Here is a 24248-nt window from a genome sequence, read left to right on the forward strand (position 1 = left end):
TATTTGTTAATGTAAAAAAAAAATCTTTACTTTGACTATAACGAGAGAAAACATCATAAAACATGTTAAATATTTTAACGTTGCATCGCTTTGGAGTGAGAAAACAGGTTCGTTTCGTCTACTGTAGAAAATGTTACAGTTCGCCAATAATTATAAAAAAATTAAATCGTAAAAATAGTGTTACATAACACTTTTTTTTCAATCGGGTGTTTGGCGAGATAAAGTTAAAACATTTTATGAAAAGGGAATAAAAGGAATGTAAATTGTGCAAATGTGAATACTGTGGATTTTTATTTTGCTGATTTGGGGATAAATTAATATTTTCTGCTATAAAAGTGCGTAGCTCGAGAGAATTTTGAGGATGTGCAAAGGCACACCTTCATGTTATGTTGAGACTATACATCTTTGTGTGCTTAGTCGTTTCAGTATTTTTTCCCCTTTTATGTAGAACAATCACACAGACAGATACTCCTTTTGTTCAGAACATAAAAGATAAAGATACATTATTCTGAAGAGTCATTCCATACCCTTTAAGGTCCGGATAATATAATTAAAATTATTTGATTGTAACGAGAGAAATCATCACACAACTTGTTTAAGATACAAATACATAAAACTAAATATGTTATCGGTGCTTTGGTGTGAGTGGTGAAATTTATTACATCTACTGTAGAAAAGTAATGCATTCTTACCAATAATTGCCATACAATCCAGCTGTAAAATAATTTCACAAAACACTTTTTTTTAAATCCAACATTCGATAAAAGGAAAACAATGGAATTGTTAAGTAAACTGTGCAAATCTGAATACCATGGATTTTTCTTTTTGCTGTCTTGTATATCAATCAATATTTACTCCTAAAGAGACACACTTGGATGTAAGGGGCATGCTTCGAAATAATTTTGAGAATTTACAAAGGTCTTTTTCGTTGTCCAGGCTCATAATACACTTTAGTGGAAAAAATAGTTCAGTATTTTTTTCTTCTTTTATTACTGAGCAAACACACAGACAAATTACACCTTTTGTTCATAACATACTAGATACACTGTTAGTATACAAATTAACTCCTTCAGTTCCGTCTAAGTACTCAAGTTCTTCATATAACTCTTTACTGCAACCATTATTACTGCTAATGCAGTCAAAGTAAGTAAGAAAACTGACACTGTTATTTAGCAAATACCTAACCGAGTGGTTGGAAGCTTCAACAATGTATTATCTCACCACCGTGTATCCTGTTAACGTTGTTGTTGTTGACGCTAGCAACTCACCATGTCAGGTATCACACTCGCTGTCAAAAGCATGTTGCTGAGTGTGAGATGGCCTAATGTCATTATTGTCTAAGGTGTCCTCGCTAACACAAGCAGACTTGCAGCTTTGTTTTGTCTTGACATTCACCGTGTAATATATTGATAGTAATTGTATTGCATTGTTAGTTGTATTGAAAACTCAACCTGATTACTGTGTATTATATTCGTAATTTTTTTTCAGATTTCCAAAAACTCGAAAGAGAAGCTCGTATATGTAGAAAACTTCAACATCCCAATATTGGTAAGTTTTTTCGTAAATTTTTAGTTAATATAGATTTAGAGTACAGTGAAATAAGTTTTAAATATATTTTCAGATGTATTAACCGTGTTATTGATTATTTTTTTTAACGATTAAAAGTATTGGCTTTTCACGTTGTAAATACATCCCTACTATATGCAGGTTTTAAAAACTATATACTTTATTTTATCTATTGCTCATTGGCTCTTACATTACATATTTTTATCCATTTTATTCAGTAATAGTGTCAACAAAATGCTCACAATAATATACTTTGATATTCTAGAAACAGTGAGAGAGAATTTATTTTATCATTAATTTATTCCGCATATTAATTTATTCCTTGTAATTACGACGATTTATCAGACTCTACAGTATGTTTTTGATTGCTAAAAATTTATAAATAACGAATGCCTTTCAGTATGAATAGCTTACAAATATCCTTTTCGTATAGTTTCAATTATTAATTTCTCGTATTTTTGTGGACTTAATCAATGCCAAGGACGTTTTCTTTTTAATTCGTAACTATCTATTTAAAAAAAATTAAAGGCCTCAACGCCGAGATCCTATTATTTTAGGCCTTCCACTTTTTATCCATTACAACACTTCAATTCACATAGGCAATTCACATTGCCTACAACAAGCTATACACGACGTATTATTTTAAACGCATACCTATGTACCTATATTACTCCAAAGACACATAATGGCGTATAGTACTTCTATAAATTCCACGGTGTTTCCTACATTATATCTAGTAATTCTTGTTGGAAAGGCATTCTAGTCGGAAGTTCACAATAGAAGAGATTTAAACAAATTTGATTTTTCAAATATTATCATTTTATAGGTAGTATAATTTTCAACCTTTTTGTTTTTAAGTGTGTCAAGAATATATCGTCTTTGTTATTTATAAGTGATAACCTCTTACTTTGTTGTGAAACAAATTTTTTTCTTGAAAACTATTCCACAAAAATATAACAGTTTCCTATTTGTAGTGACAATAAAAAAAATGGGATTTTGTATTTCTAAAACAAAACCAAACGAAGCCATTTCTTCAAAAAATTGTTTCTATGAAACTAAGTAATCCATAGGTTGTTTTTTATTAATGTCATTATATAAATGCGTTCTTCACGTTTCCTGTCAGGTTAAATTCGCTGGGTTAACGAATAATTTATAAAACGCGTAGGTTTTGCATGATTCTGTTAATACCGGGATATAGCATTGAGACCCCCTAATATGGCCAGTTATACTTCTGACTAAACTCAGTCAACTTCAACCATATTTGGTTAAAACCGTATCGTAAAAACTAACCGTTTTCCAATAATACGTAGTGTAACTTGCTTAACACCTATTTGATATAAAAGTGCTTTACAATAAAACTTTCACTTTACCTTTGTTGAATTTATCAGCTTTCGCATAAGAGGGTAGAAATACTTTAACAATTACAGTAGTCGGGGAAGTTTCGAAACCGTCATAATAAAGCTGTAAGCTCCGGAACTTTCTGGATGAAGTAGTTCGTGCAGAAATTCTTTCATTGAATTCTTGATATTATTTTCTCTTATAACTTTCATAACTCCAAAGTAATCTTTAATGATCGACATTTTAACAACCAATTGCAAAATTATTTCAACTTATTGTTACAAATTATCTTTAATATTAACGTTCCGGTTGACAGAAGATTTTGAAATAAAATTAAGGAATGTTTAAATAAAGAATTAGTGGTTTGTATTTTTGCAAACCTAGTGTTTTAAATTGCTGATTGAGTTAAATTGATGTGCAAACAAATTATCCACCTCACAGCCACGTATTGATACTTTATTACTGACAAATAATTTTTATTGAACTAGAGTTTGTAAATTATTTTATTCATAAATTATTCCGTTTTCGCTGTTGGATAATGGGACCTTAAATGTCTCACCCTTTCATAATAATTGTTACGATGATATCGCGCCCGCTGTTCTACAATTGTCTCAACTATGTACACATAACGTTACTTAGTTGCTATTCATGGTTGTCAACGTCTCTAAATGGATACAATCTGTTACGTGCATCTCTCGCCCTCTGTCTTACAATTGTCTCAACCATGTACACATAACGTAACTTAGTTGCTATTCATGGCTGTCAACACGTCTCTAAATGGATACATTCTGTTACGTGCATCTCTCACCCGCTGTCTTACAATTGTCTCAACCATGTACACATAACGTAACTTAGTTGCTATTCATGGCTGTCAACGTCTCTAAATGGATACAATCTGTTACGTGCATCTCTCGCCCTCTGTCTTACAATTGTCTCTACCATGTGCACGTAACGTAACTTAGTTGCTATTCATAGCGTTCAACGTCTCTAAATGGATACATTTAGTTACGTGCATCTCTTGCCCTCTGTCTTACAATTGTCTCTACCATGTGCACATAATGTAACTTAGTTGCTATTCACGGCTGTCAACGTCTCTAAATGGATACATTCTGTTACGAGAATATCTCGCCCTCTGTCTTACAATTGTCTCAACCATGTACACATAACGTAACTTAGTTGCTATTCACGGCTGTCAACGTCTCTAAATGGATACATTCTGTTACGTGAATCTCTCGCCCTCTGTCTTACAATTGTCTCAACCATGTACACATAACGTTACTTAGTTGCTATTCATGGCTGCCAACGTCTCTAAATGGATACATTCTGTTACGTGCATCTCTCGCTCTCTGTCTTACAATTGTCCCAAACATGTGCACATACTGTAACTTAGTTGCTATTCATGGCTGTCAACGTCTCTAAATGGATACATTCTGTTACATGCATCTCTCGCCTTCTGTCTCACAATTGTCTCAACCATGTACACATAACGTAACTTAGTTGCTATTCATGGCTGTCAACGTCTCTAAATGGATACAATATGTTACGTGCATCTCTCGCCCTCTGTCTTACAATAGTCTCAACCGTGTACACATAACGTAACTTAGTTGCTATTCATGGCTGTCAACGTCTCTAAATGGATACAATATGTTGCATGCATCTCTCGCCCTCTGTCTTACAATTGTCTCAACCATGTACACATAACGTAACTTAGTTGCTATTCATGGCTGTCAACGTCTCTAAATGGATACAATATGTTGCATGCATCTCTCGCCCTCTGTCTTACAATTGTCTCAACCATGTACACATAACGTAACTTAGTTGCTATTCATGGCTGTCAACGTCTCTAAATGGATACATGCTGTTACGTGCATCTCTCGCCCGCTGTCTTACAATTGTCTCAACCATGTACACATAACGTAACTTAGTTGCTATTTATGGCTGTCAACGTCTCTAAATGGATACAATCTGTTACGTGCATCTCTCGCCCTCTGTCTTAGAGTTGTCTCAACCATGTACATATAACGTAACTTAGTTGCTATTCATGGCTGTCAACGTCTCTAAATGGATACATTTAGTTACGTGCATCTCTTGCCCTCTGTCTTAGAGTTGTCTCAACCATGTACATATAACGTAACTTAGTTGCTATTCATGGCTGTCAACGTCTCTAAATGGATACATTTAGTTACGTGCATCTCTTGCCCTCTGTCTTACAATTGTCTCAACCATGTACACATAACGTAACTTAGTTGCTATTCATGGCTGTCAACGTCTCTAAATGGATACATGCTGTTACGTGCATCTCTCGCCCGCTGTCTTACAATTGTCTCAACCATGTACACATAACGTAACTTAGTTGCTATTTATGGCTGTCAACGTCTCTAAATGGATACAATCTGTTACGTGCATCTCTCGCCCTCTGTCTTAGAGTTGTCTCAACCATGTACATATAACGTAACTTAGTTTCTATTCATGGCTGTCAACGTCTCTAAATGGATACATTTAGTTACGTGCATCTCTTGCCCTCTGTCTTACAATTGTCTCTACCATGTGCACATAATGTAACTTAGTCACTATTCATAGCTGTCAACGTCTCTAAATGGATACATTCTCTTACATGCATCTCTCACCTTCTGTCTAACAATTGTCTCGACCATTTACACATAACGTAACTTAGTTGCTATTCATAGCGTTCAACGTCTCTAAATGGATACATTTAGTTACGTGCATCTCTTGCCCTCTGTCTTACAATTGTCTCTACCATGTACACGTAACGTAACTAAGTTGCTATTCATAGCGTTCAACGTCTCTAAATGGATACATTTAGTTACGTGCATCTCTTGCCCTCTGTCTTACAATTGTCTCTACCATGTACACGTAACGTAACTTAGTTGCTATTCATAGCGTTCAACGTCTCTAAATGGATACATTTAGTTACGTGCATCTCTTGCCCTCTGTCTTAAAATTGCCTCTACCATGTACACGTAACGTAACTTAGTTGCTATTCATAGCGTTCAACGTCTCTAAATGGATACATTTAGTTACGTGCATCTCTTGCCATCTGTCTTACAATTGTCTCTACCATGTGCACATAATGTAACTTAGTCACTATTCATAGCTGTCAACGTCTCTAAATGGATACATTCTGTTACATGCATCTCTCACCGTCTGTCTAACAATTGTCTCAACCATTTACACATAACGTAACTTAGTTGACATTCACGGCTGTCAACGTCTCTAAATGGATACAATATGTTACGTGCATCTCTCGCCCTCTGTTTTACAATCGTCTCAACCATGTACACATAACGTAACTTAGTTACTATTCTTGGCTGTCAACGTCTCTAAATGGATACATTCTGTTACGTGCATCTGTCGCCCTCTGTCTTACAATTGTCTCAACCATGTACACATAACGTAACTTAGTTGCTATTCATGGCTGCCAACGTCTCTAAATGGATACATTTAGTTACGTGCATCTCTCGCCCTCTGTCTTACAATTGTCTCTACCATGTGCACATAATGTAACTTAGTCACTATTCATAGCTGTCAACGTCTCTAAATGGATACCTCCGTTACATGCATCTCTCGCCCGCTGTCTTATAATTGTCTCAACCATGTACACATAACGTAACTTAGTTTATATTCATGGCTGTCAACGTCTCTAAATGGATACATTCTGTTACGTGCATATTTCGCCCTCTGTCTTACAATTGTCTCAACCATATACACATAACGTAACTTAGTTGCTATTCATGGCTGTCAACGTCTCTAAATGGATACATTCTGTTACATGCATCTCTCGCCCTCTGTCTTACAATTGTCCCAACCATGTACACATAACGTAACTTAGTTGCTATTCATGGCTGTCAACGTCTCTAAATGGATACATTCTGTTACATGCATCTCTCGCCCTCTGTCTTACAATTGTCCCAACCATGTACACATAACGTAACTTAGTTGCTATTCATGGCTGTAAACGTCACTAAATGGATACATTCTGTTACGTGCATATTTCGCCCTCTGTCTTACAATTGTCTCTACCATGTGCACATAATGTAACTTAGTCACTATTCATAGCTGTCAACGTCTCTAAATGGATACATTCTGTTACATGCATCTCTCGCCCGCTGTCTTACAATTGTCTCAACCATGTACACATAACTAACTTAGTTTATATTCATGGCAGTCAACGTCTCTAAATGGATACATTCTGTTACATGCATCTCTCGCCCTCTGTCTTACAATTGTCCCAACCATGTACACATAACGTAACTTAGTTGCTATTCATGGCTGTCAACGTCTCTAAATGGATACATTCTGTTACATGCATCTCTCGCCCTCTGTCTTACAATTGTCTCAACCATGTACACATAACGTAACTTAGTTGCTATTCATGGCTGTCAACGTCTCTAAATGGATACATTCTGTTACATGAATCTCTCGCCCTCTGTCTTACAATTGTCTCAACCATGTACACATAACGTAACTTAGTTGCTATTCATGGCTGTCAACGTCTCTAAATGGATACATTCTGTTACATGCATCTCTCACCTTCTGTCTAACAATTGTCTCAACCATTTACACATAACGTAACTTAGTTGCTATTCATGGCTGTCAACGGATCTAAATGGATACATTCTGTTACGTGCATCTCTCGCTCTCTGTCTTACAATTGTCTCAACCATGTACACATAACGTAACTTAGTTGCTATTCATGGCTGTCAACGTCTCTAAATGGATACATTTAGTTACGTGCATCTCTTGCCCTCTGTCTTACAATTGTCTCTACCATGTGCACATAATGTAACTTAGTCACTATTCATAGCTGTCAACGTCTCTAAATGGATACATTCTGTTACATGCATCTCTCACCTTCTGTCTAACAATTGTCTCGACCATTTACACATAACGTAACATAGTTGCTATTCATAGCGTTCAACGTCTCTAAATGGATACATTTAGTTACGTGCATCTCTTGCCCTCTGTCTTACAATTGTCTCTACCATGTACACGTAACGTAACTTAGTTGCTATTCATAGCGTTCAACGTCTCTAAATGGATACATTTAGTTACGTGCATCTCTTGCCCTCTGTCTTACAATTGCCTCTACCATGTACACGTAACGTAACTTAGTTGCTATTCATAGCGTTCAACGTCTTTAAATGGATACATTTAGTTACGTGCATCTCTTGCCCTCTGTCTTACAATTGCCTCTACCATGTACACGTAACGTAACTTAGTTGCTATTCATAGCGTTCAACGTCTCTAAATGGATACATTTAGTTACGTGCATCTCTTGCCATCTGTCTTACAATTGTCTCAACCATTTACACATAACGTAACTTAGTTGACATTCACGGCTGTCAACGTCTCTAAATGGATACAATATGTTACGTGCATCTCTCGCCCTCTGTTTTACAATCGTCTCAACCATGTACACATAACGTAACTTGGTTACTATTCTTGGCTGTCAACGTCTCTAAATGGATACATTCTGTTACGTGCATCTGTCGCCCTCTGTCTTACAATTGTCTCAACCATGTACACATAACGTAACTTAGTTGCTATTCATGGCTGCCAACGTCTCTAAATGGATACATTTAGTTACGTGCATCTCTCGCCCTCTGTCTTACAATTGTCTCTACCATGTGCACATAATGTAACTTAGTCACTATTCATAGCTGTCAACGTCTCTAAATGGATACATTCTGTTACATGCATCTCTCGCCCGCTGTCTTACAATTGTCTCAACCATGTACACATAACGTAACTTAGTTTATATTCATGGCTGTCAACGTCTCTAAATGGATACATTCTGTTACATGCATCTCTCGCCCTCTGTCTTACAATTGTCCCAACCATGTACACATAACGTAACTTAGTTGCTATTCATGGCTGTCAACGTCTCTAAATGGATACATTCTGTTACATGCATCTCTCGCCCTCTGTCTTACAATTGTCCCAACCATGTACACATAACGTAACTTAGTTGCTATTCATGGCTGTCAACGTCACTAAATGGATACATTCTGTTACGTGCATATTTCGCCCTCTGTCTTACAATTGTCTCTACCATGTGCACATAATGTAACTTTGTCACTATTCATAGCTGTCAACGTCTCTAAATGGATACATTCTGTTACATGCATCTCTCGCCCGCTGTCTTACAATTGTCTCAACCATGTACACATAACGTAACTTAGTTTATATTCATGGCAGTCAACGTCTCTAAATGGATACATTCTGTTACATGCATCTCTCGCCCTCTGTCTTACAATTGTCCCAACCATGTACACATAACGTAACTTAGTTGCTATTCATGGCTGTCAACGTCTCTAAATGGATACATTCTGTTACATGCATCTCTCGCCCTCTGTCTTACAATTGTCTCAACCATGTACACATAACGTAACTTAGTTGCTATTCATGGCTGTCAACGTCTCTAAATGGATACATTCTGTTACATGAATCTCTCGCCCTCTGTCTTACAATTGTCTCAACCATGTACACATAACGTAACTTAGTTGCTATTCATGGCTGTCAACGTCTCTAAATGGATACATTCTGTTACGTGCATCTCTCACCTTCTGTCTAACAATTGTCTCAACCATTTACACATAACGTAACTTAGTTGCTATTCATGGCTGTCAACGGATCTAAATGGATACATTCTGTTACGTGCATCTCTCGCTCTCTGTCTTACAATTGTCTCAACCATGTACACATAACGTAACTTAGTTGCTATTCATGGCTGTCACCGTCTCTAAATGGATACATTCTGTTACGTGCATCTCTCGCTCTCTGTCTTACAATTGTCTCAACCATGTACACATAACGTAACTTAGTTGCTATTCATGGCTGTCAACGTCTCTAAATGGATACATTCTGTTACGTGCATCTCTCACCTTCTGTCTAACAATTGTCTCAACCATTTACACATAACGTAACTTAGTTGCTATTCATGGCTGTCAACGGATCTAAATGGATACATTCTGTTACGTGCATCTCTCGCCCTCTGTCTTACAATTGTCTCAACCATGTACACATAACGTAACTTAGTTGCTATTCATGGCTGTCACCGTCTCTAAATGGATACATTCTGTTACGTGCATCTCTCGCTCTCTGTCTTACAATTGTCTCAACCATGTACACATAACGTAACTTAGTTGCTATTCATGGCTGTCACCGTCTCTAAATGGATACATTCTGTTACGTGCATCTCTCGCTCTCTGTCTTACAATTGTCTCAACCATGTACACATAACGTAACTTAGTTGCTATTCATGGCTGTCAACGTCTCTAAATGGATACATTCTGTTACATGCATCTCTCGCCCTCTGTCTTACAATTGTCTCAACCATGTACACATAACGTAACTTAGTTGCTATTCATGGCTGTCAACGGATCTAAATGGATACATTCTGTTACATGAATCTCTCGCCCTCTGTCTTACAATTGTCTCAACCATGTACACATAACGTAACTTAGTTGCTATTCATGGCTGTCAACGTCTCTAAATGGATACATTCTGTTACGTGCATCTCTCACCTTCTGTCTAACAATTGTCTCAACCATTTACACATAACGTAACTTAGTTGCTATTCATGGCTGTCAACGGATCTAAATGGATACATTCTGTTACGTGCATCTCTCGCTCTCTGTCTTACAATTGTCTCAACCATGTACACATAACGTAACTTAGTTGCTATTCATGGCTGTCAACGTCTCTAAATGGATACATTCTGTTACATGCATCTCTCACCTTCTGTCTAACAATTGTCTCAACCATTTACACATAACGTAACTTAGTTGCTATTCATGGCTGTCAACGGATCTAAATGGATACATTCTGTTACGTGCATCTCTCGCTCTCTGTCTTACAATTGTCTCAACCATGTACACATAACGTAACTTAGTTGCTATTCATGGCTGTCACCGTCTCTAAATGGATACATTCTGTTACGTGCATCTCTCGCCCCGTTTTACAATTGTCTTTACTATGTGCACGTAAAATTCTCTAAATGGATACATTCTATTACATGCATCTCCCGCCTTTTATCTTGAACAATTGTCTCAACCATATACACATAACGTAACTTAGTTGCTATTTATGGCTGTCAACGTCTCTAAATGGATACATTCTGTTAAGTGTATCTTTTCTCTTCTGAATCACAATTAATTTACCGACTCCCCTTAAATTGAGAAATTCTATCGTTTTCATTCGTATACTCGTACTACTATTCATTCTATTTTTTTCTCCTTGTACTATAATTTACAGGTTTTTAATATCATTATCGAAGTTGCTCTGAATTATATTACTATTTTACACTCATCTTACCTACAATTATACTCCTACTTGTTTATTATACTTTATGAAACTATGCAATAATCCTAAATTGTTGACTACGTCTTTGTAATTTTCGTGTAAGTACAAAAAGCGGTCCTGCTTGTGATCAAAATATTATACTATAGTGGTTATCGAGTGTGGTTGATGTGTTGATAGTTTGGTTAATTAGCGACACAACTACTGTCATGACATGTTGAATCTGCATTATAATTGGAACATGAGTTGAACGCCCCGAGCGAAGCCGCGCGCCTCGCAGATCGATCCCGCCGCTGCAGCAACTCACGGGATTTAAGTTCAAGATTTTAATTTTTCAATCCTTTTTCTCGGACGTTTTCTTTACTTTGTGATATTTCAATGTATTTGTCAGTTCGTAATGTTTTGTCGTATCAAAGTCGGATTTTCGACGTTAATTTTTCAGCAACCCGTAATTGGTGGTGGGGGGAGGGGGGACACATGTACTTGTTCAAGTACATGAACCTATGTACTTTCAAATACCAACAAAAAGTACTTTACATTACCTTAGTAACGTGCATCGAAGCTCGTTTTATGTAGCCGTTCAAAAATTAACCAGGGGGGAGTATTATCATGAGACAGCTGGTATATGAATCACACAATGAATTATTGTCTGTTGTAAACTTTACCAAGTGAAAAATGCTGTCTCCTCAACATAGATAGCAGCACTGAATCGATTACTGTGATCTTGATTTAGAAAAGTGTGGCGGTTCCGTCAATTGCAAAAACTTTTTCCCCTCCGTCATAAGTTCAAAATTTTGACACAAGGTTCAAAATATTTTAACTAGCCTGACTTTAGAACTCTGGCGAATCGATTGTTTTTCTTTTTGTCCTAGGACGCCAGGCACGAGCCCGGAATGGTTTTTTCACATTACTTCAGGACCTAGGGGTTGCGGCATTATAACATAGATAAAAATCCATTGGTGATTTGGCGAGATTTTAACCCGGGGTCCCGCTTTCTAACCATTAGACCAGCTCCCTCTCCGATATTAACAGGCGAATCGATATTAACAATTACGTAATTATGTTTGCTACCAAAACTGTACGGTAATTATTAAACACAAGTATGTTATTTGACGCAGAACCAAAATATGTTAAGAACGTTGGTGCGGTTGTCTCAACCTTCACCACTAACGAATAATATTGTAACAATATTGCTCTCGACAGTTGTGCCTACTTCAACATAAGTAGGTTATATGTTCTTTTGTTGGCATTCCTTATTTGCTGTAAGCTGTTGTGTTCAGTCTGTTTTAAATCGGGTGGCTGGTTTGATAACTTGGAGAGTCTAGTCTCTACCAACTATAATAAGGAGCCCTTCGTACATAAGTAGAATTTAAAAAGGATGACAAAATATGGTTTATCTCACCACCCCATAACTTTATCTACTAATATTACACTATGTTACACACTGAACCGCCAGATATTCGGCCTAATCAATGTACAAATCTTAGATTGTATCAAAATAATTCAACCCTTAAATATTAAATATTTTTCCATCTGTACAGTCAGATACTAAGGACACCGAATACTTCTCTCAAGTGCTCATTTGACATATTACTCTAGCTAGAGTCGGCTTGTGAGCAGGACTAATTGAGTAAATCTGCCTCTTGTGAAAAGACTCGTTACTCGCATTCTCTGCGATGTTGCGCCTTCGTCTGACGAAGTTGTGCCGACTGCCGACTGCCGACCAACTAATGAAATCGCTATACGTCCATGTCAAAGAGCTTTCGCTGAGGCGTCTATTGTAATGTGTTCCGTGTAAGTGTGTAATATGCTTGTTCCATAGAATTGAGCATAAGTTTAGACACGTCAAATTGAATTCTGCTCAGAGAAGAGCAATATATTTATATATTGTACAGTAGTTTTTTTTTCCCGGAACGTTGTGAAATTATGTATCTTTTATATTATTATATTATTAAAAAAAAAATGTTAACCATTTCTTAATCAACATACTAGCTGTTACCCTTCCTACGTATGGGAATCAAGTAGTCGTTCCACCATGAATTTACACGCAAAAAGAAAAATTCAGGCAGTTTTAATAGGGAAATCATCCCACGTGACCATCTATTTCTCTCATCCGATTATAGGCCTATACGATATGTATTTTAAAATCCGACAATTTTACATCAAATTTTACAATAAAAAAGCGATTTCCTTCAAGTGAGATTGGCGGTCGATTTACACACACTGGTTTAAAGTTTTGTCCAATAAAACTCAGTACTCATATGGTAAGTGGTTATCGATTTCGATTGGAAATCCCAACCATTAGACCTAATAGGCGAATGACAAGAATCTCTATGGTTTCCCAACATTGTAACTTTGAGTCGAGTTCGAGTAAAAATGCACTATCCTCATTGATAGCTGTTTTTTATTTTATCATTTTTCTTGTAACTGTACAATTATTACCATTATTGTATTACATTATACACTTTCAAAAATTCTTATAAAAACATTATGTACACCTATTTTTTTTTTTAGTTGGTCATTTTGTAAAAGGTGTTACGAGACATTCGATCTATCGGTTTGTAGTTTTTCCACGCAAACACGTGTTTTGGCGCGTAACAATGTTCACATTTTGTTCAATACGAAATGTTGGAAATCGGTAATTGGTAGGCTGCAAGTTTATCAATTTAGTTACTTGAATTGTCAATTGTTGCAGTTTTGTATTTGTGGATGCAGTATTTTCCTCATAATGCTTTGAGTTTTATACGCTACCAGGTCTGATACTCCATATTTCTTATATTATCCACCCTTTGTGTTCTGGTTTATGTTTATTAGCTAATGTGGCATATATGGTGTTTTCCTTTATAAGATACTTTTATACAAATATATATTAAAGCTCAAATAAAATATTATATTAAACGGGACAACAGTCGGGCCAGAACTCTGTAAATTGGTTGGTTAAGGTAAAGAGAAGAGTTCGCGTTGGTTTCGACGGCTGAAGTGTGTAACGGAAAGTTATCTTATTTGTCCGCCATCTTGTAATTTCCTGAGCTGTTATCTGTCCAGCGAGTACACGGTGCTCGCGACGCCTTATAATGGACACCTCGGCCATCGTTCATACCTGCAATATACTTACTTTTGTAAGCAATCATGCATAACCATAACTGTTTATAATAATCATCCACTCATCGCCCACTCAGTAGACAGTTCGTTTAAAATAACATGTATGTAGCTATAAAATGTTAAATAATAGTGGTTCAAGTGCTAATTTACAGCAAATCGTTTTACTCAATGTATCAAAACAAGTCTGAAACAACATACTTGAAAATGCCATTTAGGTACAATAAGTAAACATTCAATTGAGAATTGGGTGTCATCAACAGATTTGTAAACCAAACGCAGCGCCTGTCAAAAGGTGTGCCTTGAAACTTAGTCGGATTTAACTAAAAGTGGGCAAATATTAATTTTAGATTTAATGTCGTGTCAACTATTCATTATTGTCTTTGCCTTACTCACAACTCTATTAGAAATTTATGGGGTTTAGATACAGATGATGGCTAGCTATGCCCCTAATCCAAATTTATTCATCAGTCCATCGTTGTTGATTGCTGTTCAGTGAAATACTTTCTGACTAAGAGATTACATCGAATTGCCTTTTTCGACCATCTTTCCAAAAGTATTATCTAAATAACGTATGCATTTTAGGATATAATCATATACCGTTTTACTCCTGTGTCAGTGCATATTTGTCTAGCCTCGGATGTAAGATACCTCAGCAAACCGTTGTCAGTAAATGCGACTGCTGCAGGAAGTGATTACGTTCACTAGCTACTGTCAACTATAAATGCCTCTTTTGTCTTCGCCTCGTATCTGTCTGACAACCCCATATTGTGATGCTTACTATCCTAGCAGATAATGTTGGAAAGAAGAGACATCCGCAAACACCTCCTAGCACCTCTTCTTTTTACCAAATCTTCCAGTTAAATCCGCAAACATCTCTTTGTACCTCTTATTTTTACCACATTTCGCCAGTTAAATCCGCAAACACCTCCACCTCTTAGTACATTTTCTTTTTACCACATTTCACCAGTTGAATCCGCAAACACCTCTTCTTTTGCCACAGTTCATCAGTTAAATCCTTATTCACCACTTAGTACCTCTTCATTTTACCACATTTCGTCAGTTAAATCGTTATACACCACTTAGTACCTCTTCATTTTACCACATTTCATCAGTTGAATCCTTATACACCACTTAGTACCTCTTCTTTTTACCACAGTTCATCAATTAAATCTGCAAACACCTCTTGGTACCTCTTATTTTTACCACATTTCACTAGTTAAATCCGCAAACACCTCTTTTACCTCTTTTCGTCACATTTTACGTTGTTCCCGTCCGTCGTTCTAATGCAAGTTAATATTGTAATTTAGTGTAACAGTAATGTAAATATATGAAACTGTTTCTTTTTTCTTTCCTTCTTATATGTCCGGCAAACCCATCTTGCCATGCTTACCACACTGGCGGATCATGGTGAAAAGATTAGTTAAATTCGTTCTCTTCTCAATAGTCACACCTATAACTTTTACTTTTGTTTTCCTCTGTATCTTTCTCAAACCCCATATTGTCATTCATACCACACTGGCAGATCATGCTAAACCGATGACATTTGCAAACTCCTATCTACATTCACAACTATGATTTTTCTCTTTGTCTTGGCATATTTTTCTGTTTGCAAGCCCAGATCGTACTACACCACTCGGGCATTTGATAATTTCAAAATGGTGGTCACCACTGTGGCAGCTCCTTTATTAGACATCTTTTTCTGATGACAACATGCAGTATTCTTATATTCCGCCGTTTATTATTCTACAAATATGTGATCTTTTACTTTTGTGTAGTTGAATCCTCATACAATCAAAAAATCAAATATAAAAGACGTGCTTATTGTAAAATGTGTATTAACAAAATTGTCGATTAGTTTTGTTATTAAATGGTTCAACAATCGATATAGGCAATCTTTCATACCTGTTTAAATAATTACTTATCTCAATAACATTTTAATCCAAAACACTAAAATTAGGAAAGCTACATCATGTTAGTAAAGACTTTTTTTATTAATATACTAAATGTTTTGTTTTAATTAATATTTGAATTTTCCGTATAAATACTTACGAAACCGTGTTCATCCAGTGAGATGGACAACATATTTTACATCAAGGTCTGAATAGCAATCTATTATCTCAACAGTAACATTTTCTACACATTAACACAAGTCTTTATTACAACAGTTGCAGTGTTTTCACTCAAAATATATTTGTTTTACTGATAAAACTACTGACAACTGTATTGTATGTATATTTGAAGAGGATTTTAAAACGTTATGAGACACAGGTTAACAGAGTTTCAGTAATGACATTTAGGCGGTTCATTTAGCACTTGACGTTGAAAAGCTCTCCGCGCCAAATTGACTGTAACTAGAATTGTATCAAATGTCTCGTTACACGACAACATTGACTCTTGTCAACCCTCGCCATTAGTAATCGGAGACTTTGACATTACTTGCTCACTCGCCTCTGGATTTCATTTTGTTTGACAATTTTTGCCAGGTAAAAGTTGTTCGCAGTTTATTTTGTATGTAATTTCTGGCGACAAAACGTGGTTGAAGAGGTTTTTGCCCCTTCATTTCAAACAAATTTGTTTCTGATCTTTGGGGATGCATCTGAGACTTTATGGGGTAAAAATTGCTTTACCCATTTTTGACCCTGTAAACTGTTGCAATTTATTCCTAGACCAATTTGTAAATCTTAAAAATAAAATAATTACGTATATTGAAGCGTTGTTAGGGGCCTATATACTAGATGTTAAGTTACAGGGAAAGTTCCAAAAAATTGTAAATTTAATGTTATTTTTATGGAGAATAAGTAAGCTGTTGTAGTTTGCTTGTTTTTTAAATGTATTTTTTAGCGAACTAGGCAAATTTGTTTATTTCAAACTAAGCTATCAATATTTAGGGGTGAAAATTGCGTTTGCCCTTTTTGTCCCTAAAATCATAACATTTTGCAATGTATTCTTAAACTAATTTGTAGAGCTTAAGAAAACAAATAATTTAGTATTTTGAAGACTTGTTGTAAACCTACTGGTTACGGAGAAAATTTACAAAAAACTGTAAATTTTAAATGTTTATGTTATTTTTAAAGATAAATAAATAAACGGTTGTAGTTTTTCTTGGTTATGAATTTATTTTAACCAAATTTGCAAATCTATATTTCTATATAAAAACATACTTTATTTTTATTTTTTACCATCCCTGTGGCAGCATACCTAAGTAGGGTAGGCTACTCATAAAAATTAATCCTATTTAAAAAGGATATGAATCTGACAATTTTAAGGGTGTATTTTAGTGAAAATCTAGCCAGTTAAATGGAAATTTGCATATATATATATATAGTTAAATGTATATATATTTTTATGCATGGATAGATATTTGTTTGCGAACCATCTAGTTTTATATCAACTATATGTATTTGAAAAGACCGTGAGACCTACGTGAAAACTGTTGATTAATCAAACAAGAACTTAATAAGCAAATGAATGGTTTCCCCCCTCTACAAGCCCCTCAGTCACCACCCCGTCTAACTGGGTCACCTCGTGGTTATCCACGCCACATATCTTACAGTTACGACCTAATTCACTGTGAATTATGTGTTCCTGGAAACACCTTATTTGAGGTGTTAAAGTTATTGTTACCTCACTCATCCCGTCGGTTTAATTGTACTTTATGTGTTTGCTACCGACTAATTTTTTATATAAACACTCTTATGGTGTTGTTTTTGTGAAATTAGTTAACAGTTGATGATTTACTTTTGACTATATAGAAGTTTAATATGACCCAGGACCTTGTTTCGAATCATGTGGCGCCGACGGCTCACTCCAAAGAGGCCCATATATTTCCCAAATTTTCGGTGGCTAGGAGATGGGTTTAGAAAGACAGGTGGGATTATTTCAACTGATTGAACTCAACTGTTTCAACGATTTGTTTTTTTTTTTTTTACGATCCGATCGGCGAAACTAGGAGATTAGCCACAGTGCCATTTTATTTTTATGGCAATGTAAGAATTTCGCAGACCAGATTATTTTTATTTTGGGTCGGGTCGGTTGAGAAATGTTTAGGCTACCTTTGGGTCTCGGGTCAAAATCGGGATTGTAAAAAATCTGGTTGCTTTGGAAAGTGTTTAAAAAAATATTGATTGTAATACTACAATCGGTTTCTATGACTTTTGCAATCACTAGGAATCCGTGGACATCGTCCGCGGTCGTGGCGAAATCGTGAACATCTGATCGTGGAGACATCAATGTCGTCTAATGTGATAATGGCGAAATCAAGAAGAAATTTCGCGTTCGCGTGGACTTTATTTTCGTCTTCTGCAACTAGGCCTACATCGAAATATTTCTTTATCAATCGTGCAATCTTCGCAGCCGATTTCGGCGGTCGCGAGAATAAGCTCAGCTCGAAAATAAAAACCGTTCGCTCATCTTTTAAGATTCTTAAATTCTAATAACTGATTTTATCGTGAAATTTATTTTTCATCATAAAAAATATTATGTGAGGCCGCGGCTGCCGTTTCCATCGTTTGACAAACACGGCGCTGATTTGACCCCTATTATAAGAAAGTATACACTATACAGTATTGAGAAGCAGCAGTGAGAGAAATGCAATCAATTTAGTTAAAAGTCAACTAAACCTGAAACCACGTGTAACAGGTCGGAGCTACGGAAGCAATTAGGCAGCAATATCCTGTTGGTATCGTTCTATATCTCTCTTTTCAACTGCATTTTTGTCTATCTTACTCTATGTAGATTGCTTGTTGGGTGTACCAAGCCATCATCCAGCGGTTTCATAAATAATTTCAACAAAATGTGTAAAGTACACGTATCTTCTTTTAGAAATTTGTATACATTTACTTATTATAATTATGGAAAAAATTACAACATATAGTTTTGTTTAGTCTCTTACCTCTTACCTAAGTGTTTCATTTTTCTATTAATCTGTGAATACTCGTGAAATGATCTATAAATCACGAGTAAAAAGCCTACTTGCACTTCTACAAATGCACAATACTCACAACTTCACTGAATCAACCACAGCTGTGAAAAATAAAGTTTTGACAGTTATAATATTCATAACTTTTTAAAATACATGCCTAGTTAATTTTGTCTTCTCTAATGCGCACATTACTGGTGTTTATTCAATCATTATGTATTATGTAATGATTATTAATGATAAAACACACATTTAAATATCTTATTTTGTCAATATTCCTCAATGGAGGCAGCATCAGCTCTGAGATCTCGGCCTCGTGTTTACGAGCACATCAGATAACATGCTCTCAACTCATAAACGCGACTTGACAAGATGAAAATGGACCAAACGATGCTCGTAACTCTTCCTGTATACCATTACAAAAGTGAATTGCTTGTCTAGCAAAGCACAACACTGATCTACCAATGTTTGTTCTATCATTCAAGCTGATTTAATTTATTTTCTGAAGAGTCCTTGGATGCTTAGCGGCCATCTTAAATTATTTTTCACCACACAATGATGTTTTTAGCCGTTTTACATACTCTAAATTGAAGGCTGAAAGTTACGTTTTGCTGGCCTTGCCAGCTGTCGTCGTCATTTGGGGACCGAGCATGTTTTACATCCTTAGGGTTGCAAAATCAGCTGCCCGCTTATTTTCTTAAAACACGAATGCATATTAAATACACAATCAGTAACCATCCATAACATTGCAATAGAATTGTTTTATTGTCACCGCTGCCTAGGAACTATTTATTATTATTCTTCCTGATTATTATTTCTTCACATAACCTTAAAGTTATAGTTAGTTGTGTTAACTCTCATCGTGCATTATTATTGTGGTGATTAGTGGTAATAGGGTATGGTAATAGGGTCGAGGAATGGCATCACCACATAGCTAAATTTATTAGCGAATAGCTGGATTTGAATCTGATTCTCCATTACAGAACCTGCACTTTAGCCACTAGAGTAGTCTCGTTTTTTCTCAATACTGAATATTTTTTTATGCATTCCAAGAAACTTTATGTTAACATGATCTCTTTTTTGCAGTGAGACTACACGACAGTATACAAGAAGAAAACTTCCACTACCTCGTCTTCGATTTGTAAGTTTAAGCTTCTTATTAATACACATTTAAGAGTTCCTTAGTAGAATTCCATTTTAGTGAGTGTTTTTCAACCATTACCAAGTTTTGTTGAAACTAAACCAAATATTTTATAAATAAGTAAAAGTAATTCATGACCATCATTTTATTTTAGTTAGTATAGGCCTACATGTTCTTGTTGTTGTTATATTTAATTATAATTTTGTCATTTTTGTATTTATATTTTGAGTTAAATTGTTTCAAGACTGCCACTATAGTAGACGCACATTTTTCACCTTGTTAAATTTATTTAACATGCTTAATGATACAATGTAATTGACAATGCTGTTTTGTAGCATTGTAAAATGAAATAAATAAATATACCTAATAAAATAAAGCTACAGTCAATAATTTTTTTTATTAGCAGATTTCTATTACAAAGACTAGATCCAAGAAATTTCAAGTAATTAATTTATTAAGTGATATCAAAATATTCAAAGTTGCATTAAAAACTTTACCCCATAATACTTAATCATAAATATATTTAAATAAAATAAACAAAAAATAAATTGTAGCTCATTTGTTAGATTTTACCTAACTTAGCTATGTTACATAATTTATCGCTGATCCAAAGAGGTAAAGTGTGAACGAAATAATCACAAAGGTGAAACTAAAACTCATTAACCTTGCCAATAACTAATTTCCCACCAAGAGATGCTGTCAACGGCAGTAGTTGTGTTTTGCCCAGAGCTTCTCCACTCTTAGTGAAGAGGTTTGCCATCATTGTGGGAAAATTAATAATTTTAGTCTAAATACACAACGTATGGTTAAGACATTTTCATTTAACCATTGTTGGAAGGTAAAGAGCTAACGTTGCGATTTTTGTTTTTGACGTATCTTAATTATTGTGAGTTTTCGTTAAAACCCCTTTTGAAATAGCTACAATGATGTTAAGGAAATTGTCTCTAGGTTAATGAGAAATTTTGCAAATATTATTCATAGGAACGTTATAAGGTAGGCCTATTTTAATAGTTAATGGGTGGCATTCAATTTTCTTCACAAAATTGATTTGTATAGTTTTGTTGTTTTTACTAATTTCTGTTTAACTTTTTTAGTATAATCGGTTTTATTTATTAAAATTTAGGAAAATAGTTGACTTGCAACAATTTCATTGAATCCTAAGGTGGGGGTTCAGGCTGCAAAAAAATAATGCTGTATACCGCACTTGATTTTGGGTCATGTGGTTCTTTTCTCCCCATTCTTCCTGCTATTCTTTCTTGGCTGATGTTTCACCTCTTACTTATGATTTGTTTGTATTTCTTGTTTTACTATTATTTCATGGGGTTAAGTTCTTCTTTCCATTTCCTTTTTTCTATCTTAATCTCCTACTGTTCTCGTACTGGCCATCAGGTGTAAAATATTCTTTTCAGCCATCTTTTTACGAATACTTGAAGTTTTATTGTTTATTCTCTTGTAGCTGCTGGAAGTAATGACAATTTTTTACCATCTAATTCATAGCTGTTGACAATGGAAAAGTGACTATTTTGTCCTCAATATTTGCAGAGTGACTGGAGGCGAGCTGTTTGAAGACATCGTAGCCCGAGAATTCTACAGTGAAGCAGATGCATCCCACTGCATTCAGCAAATCCTCGAGAGTGTTCATCACTGTCACTCAAATGGAGTCGTCCACCGGGACCTCAAGGTAAATAATACCTATAATCTGTGTAACCTATTACCCTAAAATAGATAAATTAGAGTAACGCTTATTCAAGAACATATATCAATACAACTCTTCAGAGGTTGAAATATTTTTAAGTATATAAACACATCAATGGTGTCATGTGCTTGGGTTTACTTAAAGATGTTTGACTTATTTTTCAACTCAGTATACTTAGGGTAGTTACAAAATATTGTTTCTTAGAGATGCAGCCCGGATTTAGAAAGGGAGGGTCCATCCATTGTGGACAACATTTAAGGTGGAAGAATGGTTAGGGAAAGGTGGTGTATTGTTTTTAATATAAATTAGTTTTCATTTATTCAAACAGTATACGGAGTGATCAACTCAAGGAGGCCACCATTGGGATATCGGAAACAATAAGAATTATAGAAAACTTTAAATGGGGGACATTCCTTTATTTTTTGTGGCAGTTAAAAATATGAATTTATTTTTTCGAAATTCAGCCGCCATTTTCCAAAATGTCGGCCAACTTTGAAATTTCTTATGGAACACCCTATATTTTATCATGTTTTCGGATAGAACATGCAATTTCAAGTTCTTATATGATCACTGCTTGTGCTTGTGATGCACAGAAATTTGAAAAGTATTACGAAGATTTGTGTTATTGTAAATAGCCTAAATCAACTATTCTGCAATCTTGTCTTTATATGACATGAGAAATGTTTGAAACTGTTGTAACGTGATTTCGTTTAAAGCTGTGATAATTCAATGATATGGTGTTTTACTATGTTTTGTATGTAATAGTGGCCAAAATTACGTAACTATTAATATATATAAAACTAGCAGAGTACCCGTCCTTCGTACGGGGTTGGCATAATGTCATATAAGTATAAATGCTTATTGTAGTTATGGGAGAGGACACGGTTTAAGAAAATTTGGTCTTTTAATTTATACGGTATCCTATAGTGTCCTACAGTATCTACCATAGCCCTAATTTTCTACCACTGCACCTAAACCATGAAAAAAAGTTAAGTTCTCATTGTGTACCACAACTTTTTGTTGTTAGTTGGTTAAAATTAGCTGTGGTCATAAATAGAACCAACTTGTGAAGTTGAAACGGCTGACAAAATTCTTTAATTTCTTTAAATATGAATACTCATAAGGTTTACATGAGAAACTCCAGAACCAGAGGCACTGGGGCGGAGCCTGAAAGGATTTTTGACGTAAGAATATGTCTATATGTTAATCGGGTATGTCAGCTATCATCATACTAAATTTCAACCTTGTCAGTTTAGTATTTTTCGCGTTTACTTGTCACAAACATCCATCCATCCATCCATACATCGGTACATCCAAACTTTCTTACTTATAATATTAGTAGGATAAGTAAACTGTTGTAATATTGCTTGTTTATGGATAGATTTTTTTCAAACTTGGCAAATTTATTTATTTCATAGTAAGCTAATGATTTTAAGGATGTGTCCTTAAAATCACACTTCGTTACCCTCCCTGTAGGCAGCAAAAACCTAGGTACTCGTTAAACCTAATGTTATTGAATTAGATTTCATTGAAAATAAAGTCACACAAATGGAAATTTGCTTTGGCTGCAGGTTTGCTGCGGTGGGTGTATTATGGAATTGTAATTTATGTAGAAAGAATACTTTGTGGTACTACATGATTAACTCTAATTCATATTAGATACTAAACAAATCAATCCCGTTGGTGCAATTAGTAGCGCCATTTGAACAGCTACTGCAAATCAGCGCTACTATTCGTATTTGCTAGCAGCTATACCCGTGCCTTGCAACGGGGTCAGTATGCAAAAGAGACAATGTTGGTTAGAAACATGCCAAATGGTTTTCCAAATCCCAAATTTAGAAACAAAATTTAACTGTACTACTTAACTTGATAATAGTACGTTTTTGTTAACTCTTACTGTGATTAACTATTTATGCTACCTACGATACAAAACCAAAGATAGATTTTAAGGTATAATAAAAGAACGTATTTCATGGTTTGCACTGTAAACGAAAAACTATCACAATAGTTCCAAACCGAAAAATAGGAAAATAGAAATAAATAGGGAAAATAAGGGTAATTTTATAACATATTTTAGTGAAATTATAATCAGACAAACGGAAATTCGCTCAGTCTACAGATTTGCTGCGGCAGGGGGGTTATTACTGTTTACACAAAAAAAATAA

The 24248-nt window shown here is 35.3% G+C and overlaps 1 protein-coding gene across 12 annotated transcripts in view; it reads left to right on the top strand.

The window, feature by feature from the left end:
* The window catches only part of LOC128988713 (calcium/calmodulin-dependent protein kinase type II alpha chain), a 194549-nt gene that overhangs the window by 122871 nt on the left and 47430 nt on the right, over positions 1-24248 (top strand). For all 12 annotated transcript variants that reach the window (XM_054410287.1, XM_054410314.1, XM_054410348.1 and 9 more), the window contains exons 3-5: positions 1489-1548; positions 20333-20387; positions 21930-22068. In XM_054410287.1, the coding sequence (XP_054266262.1) occupies positions 1489-1548; positions 20333-20387; positions 21930-22068 (254 nt within the window). The remainder of the gene's footprint in view (positions 1-1488; positions 1549-20332; positions 20388-21929; positions 22069-24248) is intronic.

Source organism: Macrosteles quadrilineatus, unplaced genomic scaffold, assembly GCF_028750875.1.
Source record: "Macrosteles quadrilineatus isolate MER2022 unplaced genomic scaffold, UCM_ALF_1.0 Scaffold_1__1_contigs__length_201487025, whole genome shotgun sequence".
Taxonomy (NCBI): Eukaryota; Metazoa; Arthropoda; class Insecta; order Hemiptera; family Cicadellidae; genus Macrosteles; species Macrosteles quadrilineatus.